The sequence below is a fragment of the Zingiber officinale genome, chromosome 7A (genome assembly GCF_018446385.1).
Source record: "Zingiber officinale cultivar Zhangliang chromosome 7A, Zo_v1.1, whole genome shotgun sequence".
NCBI lineage: Eukaryota > Viridiplantae > Streptophyta > Magnoliopsida > Zingiberales > Zingiberaceae > Zingiber > Zingiber officinale.
The window spans coordinates 36,941,460-36,962,176 of NC_055998.1; the positions used below are offsets into that span (position 1 = coordinate 36,941,460).

Consider the following 20,717-nt stretch of genomic DNA (forward strand, 5'->3'; position numbering starts at 1 on the left):
CACAATCTCCCCACATGAACAATTGCACCTGCAATCTTCATGTATTGTCTCATTGTATTGTCAAACATCGAAACTCAAACATCAAGACTCAAGCTTGAGCCAACTCAAGCTTAGTCAAACAGGTCAACCTTGACCTAGGGATATTGCACCAACATTTAACTAAAGAATCTTCTAAATCTACTGAATAGCTTCAAAATTTGGAATGACTACTGAATTATTGTAAATTGTAAAATGTAGAGAAGATTCAGAATTTAATGTATCTTGTGTGCCAAGCTAGTCTTGCAGTTCTAAGACCAACTTTTTTTACTGGTCAAGAATTAAGCAATGAACATGTAAGGTTTCAAGGAACAAGAGTGCAAAAATAGTATAAAAATCTATATGACTAAGATTATAAATTAGCTTGTTTTAAACATCAATTTTAAAAAATAAAATGCCAAAAATACTCTAACCAAAACATTTGTATTTAAAAACCAACCTCATCGATTGCATTAGAAATTCTCTCTAGTTATTATCTGGTTCTAGTGGCGGGGAAGATTTACACATATTTTCTTTTGTAATTGATGAAATTTGTTGCTACATAACATTTACAAATATAGCTATCATCTACACAAACGAATAAATTTGCTATCATGTACTTAATTATACAAATAATTTTAAAAAATTATTTTTTTTTATTAAAAACGTTATTACTTGTGCTTGTAATAATTCCAGTCCATGAGAGTCCTCAACACTTTTAGACATTATACTTAACATTACTCATGTAAAATTTTGAAACTGGTGATTTTCTTGCATCCGTCTTCTCATCTGCTATATTTCTGTCTGTCGTTGTGCTTCTCACAACTCCATATCTTTAATTTTCTCTCCCATTTCCCTAAATTTCTCTGTCAAATTTGAATTAGAGTGATAATTTTGCCAATACATTGAGTTGCATTTACTTTGCTCTAGGAACACTTGGCTAGGTAGCACACTAGCTCTAAACATCGTACCCGACCAGGATCGGGTCCAAAAACCTCACTATATAAATAATATAATTAAAGATGAACCATATATAACAACTTTTAGAAAAAAATGAAATGAAATTATAAGTAAATTGTTACTGAAGTGTCTCCTCAAGTTTATCTTGGAGATGACAATCCACCATTTCTTTAAGTAAATTCTAACAAGAAAATAATAGAATTAAAAAAAAAAATTAAAAGTTAACTTAAAAAGTGAAACATATTATTACTTTTTAAACATATTATTACCTCAATTCGTATTAGCTCATCATCAACAAGGGCACCTCCTTTCTTTCTCAATTGTTATATTTCAATACAACTTGATTTTCTGTCATTCTTTTGAGACTAATACGATAACAGTAAATGAGTAGTGAGAAATTAACTGTAAGGAATAAAAATAATAATTTTGATTCTTACAAACTTATATTCTAATGACGATCCACAGTATCTTTCGCATTCTTTTGTTTATCATTTTGAAAGTTACCTAAAAATAACAATATAGATTTGTATGATGTTAATCACAATATAAAACAAGTTCTAATTTGCAGAAGTGATCCCACTATAGATAACCAAGTTTGACATTTTGAACATATAAACATGATTTTGGATGATTTACCCCATAGAATCACAATTTACAAGTCTTTGTACACAATTTCACAATAAAAAAACCTAGCTTGAATGGTATTCCTTAAACACTATGGAGAATCTCAATCATCTTCATTATTTCTACCAAGAATAAGAACAAGAACTAGAACAAAAATAGGAACACAAACAGGGACAGAGAAAGGAAATTATTGCTCAACTTGCCCTTGATTTGCAAGGCAATAGGGGGACTCTTGACCGCCACTCGCGAGGCAGTGACCCTTGGCCAGGAGAAAAGGTCGCATGCGAGGCAGCCGACAACTCGTGTATTATTGCCTTGCGAAGCAGTAGCGACCTTGAGTGCGTTCATTCGTTGCCTCGTGAGGTAGCAGTAGTCGCCTCTCGTTGGGCCACCGCCAGCGACGACCCCATGAGCGATTGTGAAGCAGACGACAACCCCACGAGCGGTTGATTGCTGCTTCGCAAGGCAAAGGAGAGGAGAAGGGAGATTGGCTGCCTCTCATTGCCGCCTTCCGATGTTTACTGCCACCGTTCCTGAACAAGAAATCGAGTTTAAGAAAATTAGGTTTTACTTGTGTGCGGGAGAAGAATCATCAAGGAGAGGGTACAACAATTGATACGGTGCGTGATCGTGGGGTCGGAGAGATGACGTGGTCGGAAGTCAAGACCGCAGCATGGTCAAAAGTCAAGCTCTCATGGCGGTCAAAAGTCAAGCTTGCGTGACAGTGGTCAGAGCTTTAGCTGACAGGGCAATCAAAGGTCAAGATTACAGGTGGGACAAGATCCAACCTCGGTGATAATTAGGGGCTGGGCCTACAGGCTGGGTACGAATAAAGGTCAGGCCCACGGGCTAGGTAAGGGCACGGAAGGAAAGGTTTCTGATGCAGAACAGACCAGGTGTTAAAGCGTACAGGCCGGGATTGTACCTACCAAGGATACAGGTCGGGACCTCTAGCCTTGCGGCGCAAGATACACGGACAAGCGTACAGGTCGGGATTGTGCCTACCAAGGATACAGGTCGGGACCTCTATCCTTGCGGTGCAAGATACATCTATAAGCGTACAAGTCGGGATTGTGCCTACCAAGGATACAGGTCGAGACTTCTAGCCTTGCGGCGCAAGATACATGGACAAGCGTACAGGTCGGGATTGTGCCTACCAAGGATACAAGTTGGGACCTCTAGCCTTGCAGCGCAAGATACACGGACAAGCATACAGGTCGGGATTGTGCCTACCAAAGATACAGGTCGGAACCTCTAGCCTTGCGGCGTAAGATACATCTACAAGCGTACAGGTCGGGATTGTGCCTACCAAGGATACAAGTCAGGACTTCTAGCCTTGCGACGCAAGATACATGGACAAGCGTACAGGTCGGGAGTGTGCCTACTAAGGATACAGGTTGGGACTCAAGATAAGCGGAAGCAGACCGATGCATACAGGTTGGGATTGTGCCTACCAAGGATACAGGTCGGGACCTTTAGCCTTGCGGCGCAAGATACATGGACAAGCGTACAGGTCGGGAGTGTGCCTACCAAGGATACAAGTCGGGACTCAAGATAAGCAGAAGCAGACCGATACATACAGATCGGGATCAACAAATATGAAGAGCCAATACAGGAGCAATGGAAAAAGGAGGTTGGATGCTACACGACAAGCATGTCAGGGAATTGTAACCACCTGTCAGAGAATAATCAGAGTGTCAGGGAATATGCCAACAGTCGGGGCTCATTACCCCTTCGGTTCTTCCGCCAGCCTATGGGAAGATGCCATGTGTCATTCACCGCCAGATAAAGTCTGACATCCGACATTCCCTGACACCCGCCAGACTCCAGAAACACCCGTGGTAGTATAAAAAGGGACGCTTTATCCCTTACACAGGTACGCTCACTCGTCCTTTCTTATCAGTCTTTTACTTTTTCTACTTTCTCTGTTTTTTCTGGGAAAAAGTACCTGACTTAAGCGTCGGAGGGCCTGACCCGGAGACTTTTTCCTTGATTTCTGGCCTCTAACGTGAGGGAGGCTCGTCTGAGTGTGCGCAGGATCAGCAACTTCGTCATCCTCGTCGTCAGCAGCTCGTGGAAGCCTTTCGACGGGTTGTCAGGTCATCTAGGAGGCCCAACGACTTTTCGTCAACACCGGCGACACCGCGACCGCCTTCATCCAACTTAGCTTCTGGACGGGATCAATTTAGTGTCGTCTGTGGGAACACAACTACCTGTTCTAGAACGAGAAGATGGAGGAGTCGGGTCGAATCAATGTCACCATGACCGCAGGAGACTATGAACTCTTCAAAGAAGACAAGAGGCGAGCGACCTCCAAAAAACAAGCAACTGTCTCACGACCACGCCGAGCACTCGAGGTCTCTAAGGAGCCCATTCCCGTATCAGATCGGGGCTCTAAGAGGAAGTAGCATGAAGAATTTCCCCAGGCTCTTTATCGTGAACCTGACCTGGGGTACTATCAGCCAGGGCCCAACGGTCCCAGTTTCAAGAAGGAACAACCACAAGTCTCAGCGGCCAAAAGCTCTCTCCCTCGAGATTCAAGGAAGGGAAAGACTATAATTCTTAGGGAGGATCCCCGCGTGGAACCCGACGAGAAAGTGTCTTTCTCTTTCAAAATATTGGAGGAGAAGTTGTCTAAAGGGTACCGACTCCCAGCCATTGGAGAATATGACGGCAGTAAGGACCCCGAGGATCATCTTCGCAAATTTAGGAATGCTGCCTTGCTACATCAATATAGTGACGTTGTTAAGTGCCGAGTGTTTCTGAACACTCTCTCTGGCTCGGCACAAAAGTGGTTTGATGAATTGCCACATGGATCCATCACCTGCTTTAAGGATTTTAAGACCGTCTTCTTGCGTCACTTCGCTAGTAGTAGGAAGTACCAGAAAATAGATCATTGCCTCTTTGCCCTCAAGCAGGGGTCAGCCGAACCCCTACGGAGCTATATCAAGCGATTTAATCAAGTGACTCAGGACGTTCCATCAGCCACTTCTGAGATATTGATGAGCGCATTCTCTCATGGACTGGCAGAGGGGGAGTTCTTCAGGGATCTTATTCAAGATCCAGTTAAGAATTTTGATAGCATGCTAGAAAGAGCGGGCAGTTATATTAACGTGGAGGAGGCCCAAGCTACTCGAAGGAAGTCAGATCGGACGCCTGCCACTATTAACAAACCGGAGAGGCGAATGCCTCAATAGCCAGCCCAACCCCTTCCTCAGGCGCGGGAAGTCAGACCTCTCTTTCAGCTCGGTCAGGAAATTAGACCGGCACCACGAGTTGTGGCAGTTCATGCCCCCAACCTGGACCATGGAACTCCCGGTACTGCACCTATCATCGGTCCCGTACTCACGATACTAACCATTGCTTTCAGTTCACTCGGGATTCTAGGCGAGCTGTTGAGCTAGGGTTACCGCCTCCTGAGTTAGCTCCTCAAGTACTCAAAATGATGGAGGAGCATCGCGCCACAGCCGGGTCAGGAGGCCAACCCCACCCCGACCCAGCGGGATCCAATGCTCAGCAGCCCGGTCTGGTTGGGGAACCAGGAGAAGCTCATGAAGCTGAAAATCGCAGCAATGCGACCGTTTGAGAGATAGGCATGATCTCTGGAGGCCTAACTGACGGAGATTCGAGGAGAGCGCGCAAGTCCCATGTGCGTCGCTTGGAGGTCCACACCGTTGGATGCAGCCAGGAGCAGGCTTCTGTCCCTGTCATTAGCTTCGGGCCATCAGACCAGGAAGGTCTGGAGCTGCCTCACGACGATGCTCTTATCATCAAGGCTATTATTGCCAACAGCCGAGTGGCCCGGGTTTTCATTGACACCGGGAGCTCAGTTAATATTTTGTTCAGAACTGCATTCGAGGAGATGCAGATCAATGCCACTGAACTCCAGCCTATGGTCACCTCTCTATACGACTTTACAGGCAACGAAGTAAAGCCAATGGGTCAAATCAAGCTGGCCATATCTCTGGGCACCGAGCCATTGATGCGCACTAGGAGGAGCACTTTTATAATGGTGGATTCCCCCTCCTCTTATAATGTCATCCTGGGAAGGCCAGCCCTGCATGAGTTTAGGGTCGCGGTCTCTACTTTCTATCAAAAGATCAAATTCCCTATTGGCGAGCAGGTCGAGGAAGTTAAGAGAGAGTAGAAGGTCTCCCGGAGATGCTATATTGATATGGTCCGGGTAGAAGCTCGGAAGAATCAAAGGATGCAAGACAGGGGAGTTCATGCCGTCTAAGAAGAACCTCTGTCCATGGCTGAAGAATCCATCCCTTGGGAGGAGGTACAACTATATGCTGAAAGCCCCGAAAGTCTTACTCGCATAGCAAGCGACCTGCCTCCTTCTCTCAAGAAAGAATTAATCCAATGCCTGATCCGCAATCAGGATGCCTTCGCCTGGTCTACAAAGGAGTTACCTAGAGTCAAATCCAAAGTAGCAGAGCACAAGTTACATCTACTACCGGACTCCCGACCAGTCAAACAAAAGAAAAGGAACTTCTCAGCCGACCAGAACAAAATAATCAGAGCTGAGGTGGACCAGCTCAGGAAAGCAGGCCACGTCCGAGAGGTGTAGTTCCCATCCTGGCTCTCTAATGTAGTCTTAGTGAAGAAGCCCAACAATAAGTGGAGAGTATGCATAGACTTCAAAGATCTAAATCGAGCTAGTCCCAAGGATTGCTATCCCCTGCCCTGGATTGACCAGATGGTGGACTCAACTGTAGGTTGTGAGAGGATCTGCATGTTGGATGTGTATCAGGGGTATCATCAGATCCCCTTAGCGGCGGAAGATCAAGAAAATGTTAGCTTCATTACAGTTGACGGTACTTTCTGCTATATTGTCATGCCCTTTGGTCTCAGGAACGCAGGAGCCACATATCAAAAGATGATGGATAAGATCTTCAGGGAGCAGATCAGGCGCAACGTGGAGGCTTATGTGGATGATATACTCATTAAGTCCCCTTTAGCAGTGAATCTGATCGTGGATGTAGAGGAAACTTGCGGGACTCTCCGACAATACGGGCTGAAGCTAAATCCATTGAAATGCTTATTTGGCGCCAAAGGAGGAAAGTTCTTGGGTTATCTGATGACTAAGCGAGGAATAGAAGCCAATCTAGAAAAGGTTTCGGCATTACGGGATATGCAAGTTCCACAGAATTTAAAGGAAACACAGAAGTTGGTAGGCCGGATAACAACCTTGTCAAGGTTCATTTCCAGATCTGCAGACCGGGCTGCTCCTTTCTTCAAAGTACTTAGAAAAACCTCCAAGTTCCAATGGGACGAAGAATGTACCCAAGCTTTTGAAGAACTGAAGAAATATTTGGAGGCTTTGCCGTCCTTATTCAAGCCAGTCGTCGGAGAACCACTGTGGGTTTACTTGTCTGCCACCCCTGAGGTTGTGGGGGCGGTACTTGTTAAAGAACAGGATAATATACAACGACCAGTGTATTTCTTTAGCCATCTATTGAAAGGGGTCGAGTCTCGATATACGACCCTGGAAAAGTTAGTTTCTGGATTGGTTCTTATGGCTCGGCGGTTAAGACCATACTTCCTGGCGCACCCTATCACGATCCTGACTAGTAGCACAATGGGAAGAGCTCTGACTAATGTAGAAGTAGCGGGTTGGCTTATCAAGTGGGCAACGGAGCTAGGAGAATACGACATACAATACCAGCCATGCACAACCATCAAAGCGCAGACCCTGACAGATTTTTTAACAGAAATTCATCAGACTAACTCTGAGGAAACTTGGAAAATCTACGTAGATGGGTCAGCAACTCACAAAGGAAATGGGGTCGGGATTCTCTTGATATCTCCTCAAGGAGATATATTGCAGTTGGCTGTTCGGCTTAATTTCAGAGCCACTAACAACGAGGCAGAATATGAGGCTTTGTTGGCAGGGCTGCAGGCAACCCGACACGTAGGGGCTGCCCGGGTAATCATTTACTCAGATTCTCAGTTAGTAACTCAGCAAGTGGTTGGCAACTTTGTGGTAAATTGTGATAAGTTACAAGTATACCAGGAAGCATATGAGAAGATGAAGAAAGAATTTGTGGAAGTTACAGTGACTAAGATCCCCAGGGCAGAGAATGAGAAAGCGGATGAGATGGCAAAGATGGCCAGTTCCCTAACTACATGGGTGTTGGATAGATCAATAGCACAAACCTTCCTTATAGCCTAAATAGATTTGCAGAATAATAGGGAAGCACTATTGATTGGCGGGCACCCCTGATTAGCTATCTTCTGCAGGGTACCTTACCGGTTGACCTAGAGGAATCACGGCTGATTAGGAAACAAGCTCATGCATATGTCATGATAGGGGACCAACTATACAAGAGGTCCTTCTCTAGACCATTACTCAAATGCCTGGGTATGGAGGAGGCGGATCAGGTCTTACGAGAAATACATCTGGGATGCTGTGGTAATCATGTGGGAGGTCGGACATTAGCTCGCAGGGTACTCCTGGCCTGATATTTCTAGCCCACTTTACAGAGGGATGCTCAGACGCTGGTAAACACCTGCCTGTCATGCCAAAAATATCAGAATCTGACACACCGACCAACTGCATTGTTGAGAACATCTATAGTCTCGTGTCCCTTTGATCAGTGGGGCATGAATATTGTAGGACCATTTCCAATGGCCCCAGGTCAGAAGCGTTTCTTACTAGTAGCGGTGGATTATTTCTCCAAGTGGGTGGAAGCAGAGACCCTGGCCAGGATTTGAAGGGGGCTGTCATTCAGTTTTTATGGAAGAACATTTTATGCAGGTTCGACATACCCCATAAACTGGTATAAGACAACGGCAGACAATTTCAGGGCCAGAAAATCCAGGCCTGGTGTAAAGGGTTCGGCATAACCCAAGCTTTCACATCAGTAGCTTATCCTCAAAGCAACGAACAGACTGAAGTAGTTAATCGGCAGATCATCAGAGGGCTCAAGGTCAAGTTGGATCACGTAGGGGGTGATTGGGTGGAAGAACTGCCGAGCATCCTATAGGCCTACCGTACAATGCCCCGGGAAAGCACAGGCCTGACACCCTTTCATATGGTATACGGTAACGAAGCAGTGGTACCTATAGAGGTTGGAGTGTCCTCTGTTAGAAGGATACTGTATGATGAGGGAAATACCGAGCGACGGTTAGCAGAGCTGGATCTCATCAGCGAAATACGTGAACGGACAACAGCCAGATTGGAGGCTTATAGACAAAGAATGAGGCAGAATTACAATAGAAGAGTGATTCCTCGGTTCTTTGGGGATAGAGACCTGGTCTGGAAGCAAGTGAAACCTGTAGGAGACGTGACCAAGCTAACACCACAATGGGAAGGGCCCTACAAGGTCATTAAGAAATTGGCGTCCGGAGCTGACTATTTACAAGATGACCAGGGCAGGAAGTTAGATCGGCCTTGGAGTGCTAACTACTTGCGACCTTACGGAGTTTAGAGAATTTTATAAAGTGGAAGAAGCCGGGCTACAGAGTGTCTACCAGACCAGGTGGTGAACATTAGTAAGAAGATACGTCTGATCGGGTATTGCATGTCCTAGCATTTCTTTTAGCAGATTAAGACATTTCAACAAGTTAAAACTTAAAGTGCAAATGGTTATGTAAGAAGTAAAGTGTTCCGCATGGCATCATTATGTCACACTATGCATAGGCAGTCAGTACTAATCATTTAAATGGAGCAAAAGTATCGTCCGGAATCTCTTTGAGGGTCCGGTTATGATCCAGAAACTCATCAGGAGGAGCGGATTTCAGGTAACCTTGTTCATATAGTTGTCTCAGAGTCCCAGCTGCACCATAGATAACAGCCGTGGAAAAACGTTGTCCCGCTTGAGCGCAAAACTCTGGAGAGCGTAAGTACAATTCGTGACTCTATTTGCAGCGGTTGTTTTCCCCTTCTCTGTAAACCGTCAAGGCTGTTGAAACTCCCTCTGCAGTAGTACAAGCCTGAGGTAGTTCAGCTCGGACGACCAAAAGTTCTACTAGGACCTCTTTGGAACATAGCTCCTGTGTTAACTGGTCCATGGCCCGTTGATACACCAGAGCTTGTTGATCTAAGTGTTGCTGGTGCACAATATCAATCTGGCTCTTTTCTTCTTGAAAGCCTTTAAGCTCATGGTTGGCCTGCGCCAGGGATAATTCCAAGCAGGTGTTCCTTCTGGTCAAGTCCTTTATCTCCGCTCTCAGGGCATAACCAGCCTTCGTGGGATCGTTCAATTGGAGCTCCAGTTCTGCTACGCTATCCTGCAACATCTTATTCTGGTGATGGGTGGTGTGGAATGATTGATTTAATATCAAGGACTCAACACAGGCCTGGGACATAAGGGAAGCATTTAATAAGAGTAGGAGAGGTAGTAAGTATTGAAATAACTAAAGCTGACCCTGGTATATAGCTCTGAAAATCTATCCATCTGGGTGGGTGGAGGCAAGAGTTCCATCTGATTCATACATTCCGCCCATAAAGTAGCCAAATGACCTTTCATTGTCAAAATGCTGGTGGGAACATCTTGCCTTGACCTTAATCCAGCTTCAGAGGGGGTGGTGGTACGACAATAATAATAAGTAGGTGGTGGCGGTTGTGAAGGCTCAGCAGTTGAGCCAGAGGGAGTTGAAGGGAACGCACGGGAAGGCCCCGGTCGTGAGGTGACTGGTGAAAGGCGATGTGATGGGCCGGCTCCTGTGCTCCTGGGCTGTTGAGAAGTTGAAGGTTGAGATAGCGGAATCCCGGCAGGAACGTCGAGTGGATCATGAGGAGCATCCGACGTGCCTGGGATAGGAGTGGGGGAGACAACAGAAGGCGAGGGATGAGGAGCAGGGGAAGGGCTCGAAGCTTGGCCGAGATTGGTGGTTCTGCGGTGAGATCTGTGAGCCAAAGGCCGATCATCAGAATCAGAATCTTCGGAGGGCGATCGGGTCCGGCGCCGAGAAGAAGAGGGTGTATCTCGACTCAAGCGGTCAGTCTCAGAGCGTGCACGACGAGCCACCTGAGATGCTTCTCTGAAGGCAGGGCTGACATAAGTTACATTGGTTGATCTTTGACCATGGCCGCGACCTGGGCCAGAAGTCGGTCGGGAAGGAATAGCCGGTTGGGGATGAATAGAGGTGGCAGGCCGGGACGTAGGCGAGGCCCTGGGATGAGCAGAGGAGGCAGGCCGAGAAATAGATGAGGCCCTGGGATGAACAGAGAAGGCAGGCCGAGAAATAGGTGAGGCCTTAGGATGAACAGAGGAGGTAGGCCGAGAAGTAGACGGGGCCCTCGGAGGACGACTGGGTCGGCGAGTTGTAGAGGCATTTATCCCGACCTGGGTGGAAGTCGAGTAAGGGAGTGACCTCCTCTCTAGGATGATTCGACCTCGTCGCATTATCTCCATGTCACTTAAAGGAAGAGGTTGTACCTCTGAGGCACAGGTTAAAGTATTAGCTGCATAAGCCAAAGTAGGGGTGTCAATTACGGTAAGTAGAGCAAAATGCGTAAAGCCACATAAGAATCAAAAGAGAAGCTTGCCCAGGGAGTGGGGTGTTTTAGAAGTAAGGTGACTCAGTTTGAAATAGGACAACAATTCCTCAGATAATAATAGCGTCAAGTTCAGTTGCCATCCTGCCAATCGAGAGAAAGCCTCTATATAAAAGGTCTCAAGGTGGAACTCTCCTAATTGTGGGAGCAGGGGAAGCAGCAGTTGCCATTGCAAAGGCCATTCCACCTCATGAGGAAATCGAATGAAGAAGAATTTACGCTTCCAGTTCACTTCAGAAGGCGGAAGGGATGAGAAAAAAGCAGTTCGAATGCGTGGCTGGAAATGGAATAAGTCTTCTTCCTATCGGCGAAGGACAAAGAAACAGTGGAACAGGGGGGCAGACCAAGATAGCTCACATATCTCATAGAGTATTACAAATCCGCAGAGGAATCTTACAGAATTGGGCGTTAGTTGGCCCATGGGAATTTTGAAGTAGTGGCACACATCAGAGAAGAAGGGGTGAGGAGGAAGACGAAGGCCGACCGTAAACTGCTCTTTATAGAAGGTGCAGTAGCTGGTGGGAGGAGCAAAAAATTGGTGCACTCCAGTTGGGATAATTACATGAGTGTTGGTAGCGACTCCGTAGTTATAGCGCAGATCATCCAGGTCTAATTCATTGAAGGTGGACGAACCAGGAAAATACATTGCCGCAAGAGAAGACAAATAAGAGGAAGATGCCATGTGGAAAGAAGCTGATGGGGAGAAAGTCAAGCAAGGAGCTATCGACGGAAGAAGAAAGGCTTAAGCGCAGTTACAGATTCAGGATGGAAGAAAGCGAAAGCTGGGAAAAGTTTGGAGGGAAAAGCAAGGGGAGAGTATTTATAGCCGTTGGGCGGAGGGGCAATTTAGTCAGTTATCATCTATCGGTCCACAAAAATTGGCGGGAGCAAAAAAGGCTGATAGATCGTTTTAGAAAACATCGCCCAAGGGTATATCTAGAAAAGCATCAGCACGAAGTACGAGGAGATAGACTTCGGGAAAAGGCGTGACAGTTATAAGTGTCCCATGAACTCCTAACCCTCGCTTTCTCGCTCTGGTTTTGTCTTATGCCGAACTAAGGAAGGACGATGGAGAAAGCAGACCAGGGTGGCTGGCTGAGCCAAGGTGGTAAGCGAGGAAAGGAGAATGAAACTAGGTCAGGGTAAGGAATTGAGCCCCGACCGTGACCGGTTAAAGCCTGAACAAGAAGGTCAAAGTACACATTCATATAGCCATGGTTCCTACCGGTCTGGAAAGACGCATAGACAGTGTTGAGAGATTAACGAGCCAAGGGAAGGTCAAAAATAGGCAGTCATATCATGAAAGGATTAAGCAGTCCTAGATAGTAATAAGTTTGAAAATACAAGTAAATAATATCGACACAAATTTTATAGCTCCATTTCTACATCAAGGTTTAGCATTAGCTGAGGGTGCTAGGAGTAGAAAGATGTCGTCGTCGTCCTTGAAGGAAGGATAAGACCCTGCAGGAAGTTCGCGCATCAGGCGAGCAGTGTCCAGGAAATTCTCCGAAGGTGCAGAGTGGAGTAGGCCCTGCTCAAACAGTTGACGAGCCCTGCCGGTCGCGCCATAATATAACATAAGGTTCATCAAACCTCCCATCTTCCTCAAGAAGAAAGGAGATGTGACGTAGGATATCCTGTACGCTCTAAGACGACCGGCTTCACCTGCCCGGTAATCCACTAGCTCTGCCCTGGTCTTCTCAGCATCGGCTCGGATCAGAGACAAATCTTTTTGACCCTGGGAAGCATTCTCCTGGGCCCTCAGAAGATCGACTTGTAGTGATTTGATCGTGGCTTGGCTAGCATCCCATTTACTTTGAATAGCTTTCTCCCGGTCGGCGTTGGAAGTTAGTTGAGCCTGAACATCCTCTAAGTCTTTCTGAAGAGCCTCCTGAGTTTCCTGTAGAATCTTCAGTTTAGAGGATAGAGTGGTCAGCTTGGCATCTTCCTCATCTAGTTCAGCCATGATCGAGCGACGACATTCCCCCTCAGAAGCCAACTCGGACTCGCTAGTCTTCAAGGGCGCCTCTAAGGTCTTTATTTTGTCAAAAGTTGCATGGGCAATGCTTTGGGCAGACTCAGCAGACTCCCCGATGGACCGAAGATATCCCGCCAGGTCACCAGGTGTCTGGTTGAGAGGATCGCGGGGTGTAAGCGGTAGCTCCAATTCATGAAGGAGAGCCTTCAGCACTTCGTGCTCCCGATGCAAATTGGTGGCATATTGGATCGCACTCAGACCTGCGGAGAAGGCCTGCAGAAGACAAAAGGAAGAATTACAAGTAGTTTCAGAAGAGGAGATCGGATAAAGGAAAATCAGAGGAGGAGCTCGGATAAAGGAAAACTCATAGAAATTATCTGGCGAGAGGCTTGGTCCAGTCCTTCCATTGGCAGATTATTCCAAAATTGCCGATTGCCGGACCGCCAAGACGTGGCTAAGTCGCCATGTAACTGAACCAGACCAACGGCAAGAGGGGTACCTTCTACAGCTTCTGCTTCTGCATCAGGGCCGGTGGAGGAGGGCAGACACCAGGAAGAAGTGAAGGCATACTTTTTGGGGATTCTCTCCCTGGTTCGAGAAGTAGAGGCTGGAACGACCACAGGAAATAAAGCGGAGGGAGTCGCAGAGCTCCCAGGTTGGTCCCCTGCGGAAGGAGAGGTTTGCTCGGGAGGCAAGACCCGAGCGGGAGTATTCTTGGCGACAGGGCAGGAACCTCTGGTTCGAGAGTAGTTTCCAGGTCAGGAGTGACGACCTTAGCCTTGGAAGATTGGGAGGCTACTAATGAAAGCTGGCCAGTTGGAGGAGGCAGGGGAGACGCCTGGACCGCGGGAATGACCCTTTTCCTTTTGCGTTGAAGACGTAGTCGTTTAGCTGGGGGAGGAGAAGCGGCTCGTTCTTCCTCAATCTCTTCTGGTATTGCAAGGTCTTCCAGAGGGGAAGCCTCTAAGGGAAGTATAGGGGAGGTCTCCACCCGGGCTGGCGCAGGGAGGACAGTCTGCGAGGAAGCTACTAGGCCCTGCTTAAGCTCCGCACTCAGGGTTTTCAAAACTGTGAGAGACTGTTGATTTATATCTGAAGAGCAGACCTGGAGCGTAGCAGCTTCTGCAAAGTGGAAGAGAAATACCTCAGTTAGCGAAGAATAGCAATAAGGAAAGCAGGGTTTTACCTAACGGAGCCCCTATCTCTGCATAAATTGGGCTGAGCCCGAAAGAGTACAAAAAGCCTTCCAATAGTATTATGGACAAGTGAACGCTCACGCCATTGAGTTTTTCTGAAGCGGCGTGGCAGGAAGGCTGGTGTTGATACACAGGAAGATTAGTAGGAAGGTCAGAGCGCCATTGGGTTGGCCCGATCAGGGGTTTAGGTAGTATAATGAAGAAAAAACGGGACTTCCAACCTTTGTTAGAAGAAGGCATGTCGGAGAAGAATTTATAACCGGGTCTGGCTTGCACCATGAATACCCCTGGTTCGGATCGTTTTAAGGAATAGAAATGATGAAATAGCTGGATAGTTAATGGGATTTGGTATACGTGACACAGAATGAGGATGCCACATATAGCCCTGAAGAAGTTGGGAGAGAATTGAGAGGAGCAGATACCAAAGTATTGACTCAGTGAAGAGATGAACGGATGGAGGGGAAAACAAAGGCCTCCTAGAAGCTGGTTCTTGAAAACAGACATGAAGCCTTCGGGAGGAGATGAAGGATGTTCGTTGGGCGTGGGTAGTTGAAGTTCATAATCTTTGCTAAGTTCCAATTAGACTGGATCATGGACAAGTCGTAGTTGTCTAGGTCAGAAATGTAATAAAAATACCAGAAGGATGTCTTACCGTCCGCCATTATCAAAATGAGGAAGATCGAAGTAGGAAAGCAGACAAAAGGATGAAGAGCACTGGGCGTTGGGGGTCGAGAAGGGGAATGGCTAAGGCACCGAGGACAGCAGAACAACGACGAGGTGAAGGTAGTCAAAGCACTAAGACGACGACAGCGGACTACCTTTAGGGCTTATAAAGCGGGCTTTCCTTGGACATATCGAAAGAGGGGTCGAGTATTTTTTTTGGGTAAAGCGTCCAAACGCCGTCCGATCAAGGAATGATATGCACTTATGGGAAGTCGTGTACAAAAAGGAGTTAAGCAGGCGGCGTCATACGACGTAAGCAGTAAAGATGTGGGGCAGGTGTCATCACCCTAGGAAGCGTATTAATGATAGACATGATAAGGAAATCATGAAAGGGGGCATGCGTACGGAAGCGTCTGCCACGCGATCTTCTCGGGAAGCGACGAAGGGAATGGCGGAAGATAAATTCGAATGTTGCAATGCTACATTGCGTCAGTTTCCCGAGGGCTAAGTAAGGCTTTAATATTTTTTTATCTACACTTACGTTTGATACTGTATATTTCTTGATTGCAGACGGGGTCAAAATGTTCCCTTCAAACAATCCCTGGTCGGCAACATCTTTCCCCGAGCGGGCTTTCCTAAGAAGTCCCGGTTGGCTATCCCAGACTCTCGCCTCAGTGCGAGTTATAAGTGAGCACGACTCTCACGTCCAATGACCTTCCCAGTCGGCTATCCCAGACTCTCGCCTCAGTGCGAGTTATAAGTGAGCACGGCTCTCACGGCTCTCACGCCCAACGACCTTCCCGGTCGGCTGTCCCAGACTTTCACCTCAGTGCGAGTTATAAGTGAGCACGACTCTCACGCCTAACGACCTTCCCGGTCGACTGTCCCAGACTCTCGCTTCAGTGCGAGTTATAAGTGAGCATGACTCTCATGCCCAACGACCTTCCCAGTCGGCTATCCCAAACTCTCGCCTCAGTGCGAGTTATAAGTGAGCACGGCTCTCATGCCCAACGACCCTCCCGGTCGGCTATCCCAGACTCTCGCCCCAGTGAGAGTTATAAGTGAGCTATGCTCTCATGTCCAACGACCGTCCAGGTCGGTGCAACGACTCTCCTGGTCGGTACCCTTTACATTCGCCTGGACAAAATACAGCAAGACATATTCTCGTGCCTAACCGGTCGATAAGCCATATTTCCATTATTTCTTCTAAATATGAAAACTAGCAGGCATATTCTCAAGCGTCTTGGCTTCTCAAGCCTTTTGATCTTCTGGTGAGAGGTAAGAAGAAGGCTGGGTAAGCAAATTATCCTTATTATTTTTGCTAGAAATGTTAGAGGAACGCAGGTGTTTTATAGAGACACAATGATACCAGAGCAAGGGGACATGGGGCTACATCATAATAAACGGAATCCAAGAAACATGTTTTATTTCGTAAAAAGGGTGAACATTTTTCAGGGGTTTACATTCCTACCAGATCCAGAAGCCTGACCCCTGCTTTCTAAATGAGCCCTTGCTTGGGCTAGTTCCTTCTCAACAAGTTTAAGGGAGTTTTGCAGTTGGCCAATGGTCTCGTCCTTTATCCGACTCTCCTCTTTCAACAAGGCCACCTCGTCCTCGTGTTTCATCTTTAGATAAATGATATGATGGATCAGAGCCTGGAAGTCCGCATGAGCCTTCATCTTGAGAGCTGCCTTGGCCCGAGTTTTGTACTTGGCCGCCTGCCAGATCTCTTCCATCTCCCTACGGAGAGAAGTCTGAAGATCCCTGTTTAGTGTCATCTCATGTAGGGCTTTTTCTTTAAGAGCAAGCTGGTGACGTAAAGAAGATAGCTCGTCGTGCTCCATGAGTCAGAAGGGGATAACTGGAAAAAGGGAGAGTGGCAGTATGCGTGACAGTGGAAGTATACACAACCCTCATAAGGGAGAAGAAGGTGAAGGGATTATCTTGGAACATGGACTGACGCTTGGGAAGCTGTACAACATTTATGAGAATGAGGCGTGATAAAAAACCGAAGAGTCAATACACACCATAAAATCCCGCCAATCTTTTAGGGAAGGCAATGAATGCCGAATGGAATTTCAAGAGATGGGCCTACAAGTAGAGAGATGCAAAGGCCAAGTCAGGTGTGAAGACTAGGTTAGGAAACAACACGACATGGGTCTAGTCAGTCGGACTAGAGCCTCTTTCGACTAGACTTGAGGGGGAGGCTTGTGATACGGTGCGTGATCGTGGGGTCGGAGAGATAACGTGGTCGGAAGTCAAGACCGCGGCATGGTCAAAAGTCAAGCTCTCGTGGCGGTCAGAAGTCAAACTTGCGTGGCAGTGGTCAGAGCTTCAGCTGACGGGGCAGTCAAAGGTCAAGATTACAGGTGGGACAAGATCCAACCTCGGTGATAATTAGGGGCCGGACCTACAGGCTGGGTACGAATAAAGGTCGGGCCCACGGGCTAGGTAAGGGCACGGAAGGAAAGGTTTCTGATGTAGAACAGACCAGGTGTTAAAGCGTACAGGCCGGGATTGTGCCTACCAAGGATACAGGTCGGGACCTCTAGCCTTGCGGCGCAAGATACAAGGACAAGCGTACAGGTCAGGATTGTGCCTACCAAGGATACAGGTCAGGACCTCTAGCCTTGCAATGCAAGATACACGGACAAGCGTACAGGTCAGGATTGTGCCTACCAAGGATACAGGTCGGGACCTCTAGCCTTGCGGCGCAAGATACATCTACAAGCGTACAGATCGAGATTATGCCTACCAAGGATACAGGTCGGGACTTCTAGCCTTGCGGCGCAAGATACATGGACAAGCATACAGGTCAAGATTGTGCCTACCAAGGATACAGGTCGGGACCTCTAGCCTTGCAGCGCAAGATACACGGACAAGCGTACAGGTCGGGATTGTGTCTACCAAGGATACAGGTCGGGACCTCTAGCCTTGCGGCGCAAGATACATCTACAAGAGTACAGGTCGGGATTGTGCCTACCAAGGATACAGGTCAGGACTTCTAGCCTTGCGGCGCAAGATACATGGACAACCGTACAAGTCGGGAGTGTGCTTACTAAGGATATAGGTCGGGACTCAAGATAAGCGGAAGCGGACCGATGCATACAGGTCGGGATTGTGTCTACCAAGGATACAGGTCAGGACCTCTAGCCTTGCGGCGTAAGATACATGGACAAGCGTACAGGTCGGAAGTGTGCCTACTAAGGATACAGGTCGGGACTCAAGATAAGCATAAGTAGACCGATGCATACAGATCGGGATCAGCAAATATGAAGAGCCAATACAGGAGCAATGGAATAAGGAGGTCAGGCGCTACACGACAAACATGTCAGGGAATCGTAACCACCTGTCAGAGAATAATCAGAGTGCCAGGGAATATGCCAACAGTCGGGGCTCATTACCCCTTCGGTTCTTCTGCCAGCCTATGGGAAGATGCCACGTGTCATTCATCGCCAGACAAAGCTTGACATCCGACATTCCCTGACACCCGCTAGACTCCAGAAACACTCATGACAGTATAAAAAGGGATGCTTTGTCCCTTACGCAGGTACACTCACTCGTCCTTTCTTACCAGTCTTTTACTTTTTCTACTTTCTCTGTTTCTTCTAGGGAAAAGTACCTGACTTAAGTGTCGGAAGGCCTGACCCAGGGACTTTTTCCTTGGTTTCTGGCTTCTAATGTGAGAGGGGCTCGTCTGAGTGTGTGCAGGATCAGCAACTTCGTCATCCCCGTCGTCAGCCGCTCGTGGAAGCCTTTCGACGGGTTGCCAGGTCATCTAGGAGGCCCAACGACTTTCCGTCAACACCGGCGATACCGCGACCGCCTTTGTCTGACTCAACTTCCGGACGAGATCAGCAACAAAGACGAATTGTCGAGGAGAGGAAATGGGGTGGGAGCGTAAGGTAATGGGAAGGGAGAGGAATCGAAGTGGGAATGTGAAATTTTGGGGCGAGAGTTTAAAAATAAGGTCTCTATTTTTATTTTTATTAATGTTATTATATAATCAATTTTAATTTATTTTTTTATAAAAATAAAATGATATTAATATTATATAATATAAATGTTATATTAAAAAAGAACTATTTACATTTTTTTATTTTTCATTTTTAATAATAATAAAATTAATAATAAAATTAATAATATCTAATAACAAATAAATTGATAAAATTAAGAATTACCATGAACAAAAAATAATAACAATAATATTAATATAGTAGTCGACATGTTAACTCATATTTTTATTAATGTTATTATATAATCAATTTTAATTTATTTTTTATAAAAATAAAATGATATTAATATTATATAATATAAATGTTATATTAAATAAGAACTATTTGCATTTTTTTATTTTTCATTTTTAATAATAATAATAATGAAATTAATAATGTCAATAACAAATAAATTGATAAAATTAAGAATTACTATGAAAAAAATAATAACAATAATATTAATATAGTAGTCGACATGTCTATTCAGAAAAGACAAAACTCATATTTCATTATATAAACAATTCCAAAAACATAAGTTATTTCACAAAACTAATATGAAAGCGAGTCAAAATAGGAACATTACCCAGTGGTAGTGTATCACTAACTATGCATTATGTAATAGTAGAACAAGTGTTAAGATTTTCTAAATATTTCTACTCATTTTTATATGAAATTATTCATATAAAGTATAGGACCTGGTTTTATAAGAAAGTTTCTTATCAAGTGATACATCCTTTTTTTATGTATATCGTATCAGTTCATCTAGTCACTGAATAAGTAGGATAAAGCAGTTGACCTAACCTATAGATTGATCAATTTTCTATTCTTTTATGTTATTTTTTATACTATTTTTTGCTATATCAACAAGAATTAGGATCATGCTTTGCATATTTGGTGCATAATTTTAATTGATATCACAAAATTGCTGAGAGTAGATATGGGCTACCTTCTAACATAATGGCATCGAATGCTAAGGTCGCTGTTGCTACCAGTTCATTGCAGCTACTACCATTTGTAGTTTCATAAATCGACTCAGTTGAGCCATATCCACTGCTGGAATCAACTGCACCAATCACCAATGGATAACAACAATCAATTGCACATTAAGATGATTAGGAGAGAAATAATAGTGCATCACGACACAATAGTGACAAATCCACTCCATAAATACCAACTGCAAGCTCAATAACATGTGATGGAAAGAGACAATCAACCTCCATAAGTATGCAACGCAGTGTTGGATTTTTCGGACCGCAAAAACCACTTTTGCGTTGCGGAAACCCCGAAACCCCCCGCCACTGGATCCGTGCGAAGAATAAAATTTCGTAAAACTTCGAATATGAGTTTTCTAACCTAGATCTACACTAGATCTACAAGGAGAAGAGTTTACCATTGATGCGATGCCCTTCGCGTATCCCGCTCGTACAAGGTTCGCCGGATCTCGAGAGTATCAAAGTAGATACTCCTCTATGTGTATCCACACGAACAAATGATTGAGAAAACAACTAAAAGGTGTGCTAGCACCCTTAGAAGTTTCGGCCAAGGAGGTGGAGGAGAGGGAGAAGGAGATGAGAGCTTGAGAGGAGGAAGAAGATGAGAGTTACTTTCACAAAATGAAAACTCACCATGCAATTTATGTGGCCGGCCACATTAAGAGGAGTTGTAACCTCCATGGAATGCCAAGAGTCACAACTCTTGGTAACTCCCATGAGGTGACATCCCACTTAAGCAACCATGATGATGTGGAGCATCATCATTGGCTCACTCAATGCCAACTC

General features: G+C 45.9%; 1 protein-coding gene across 1 annotated transcript; it reads right to left on the minus strand.

Moving 5' to 3' along the window:
• Positions 1-12,494: 12,494 nt before the first annotated feature.
• On the minus strand, positions 12,495-16,788 carry LOC121999345. Its single transcript, XM_042554038.1, has 3 exons — positions 16,416-16,788; positions 13,819-14,207; positions 12,495-13,358 (listed from the first exon to the last, which is right to left on the minus strand). Exons 1-3 carry the CDS (start codon positions 16,786-16,788, stop codon positions 12,495-12,497), a joined length of 1,626 nt encoding a protein of 541 aa, XP_042409972.1.
• Between the last annotated feature and the right edge of the window lie 3,929 nt (positions 16,789-20,717).

Excerpts from the sequence above, each read along its gene's own strand:
- LOC121999345 (XM_042554038.1), bottom strand. The coding sequence starts at position 16,788 with ATGGAGCACGACGAGCTATCTTCTTTACGTCACCAGCTTGCTCTTAAA. Across the intron at positions 14,208-16,415 it reads GGGTCAGGCTTCTGGATCTG|AAGCTGCTACGCTCCAGGTC; the intron begins GTAGGAATGTAA and ends TCCACTTTGCAG. Across the intron at positions 13,359-13,818 it reads AAACTACTCTCGAACCAGAG|GCCTTCTCCGCAGGTCTGAG; the intron begins GTTCCTGCCCTG and ends TGTCTTCTGCAG.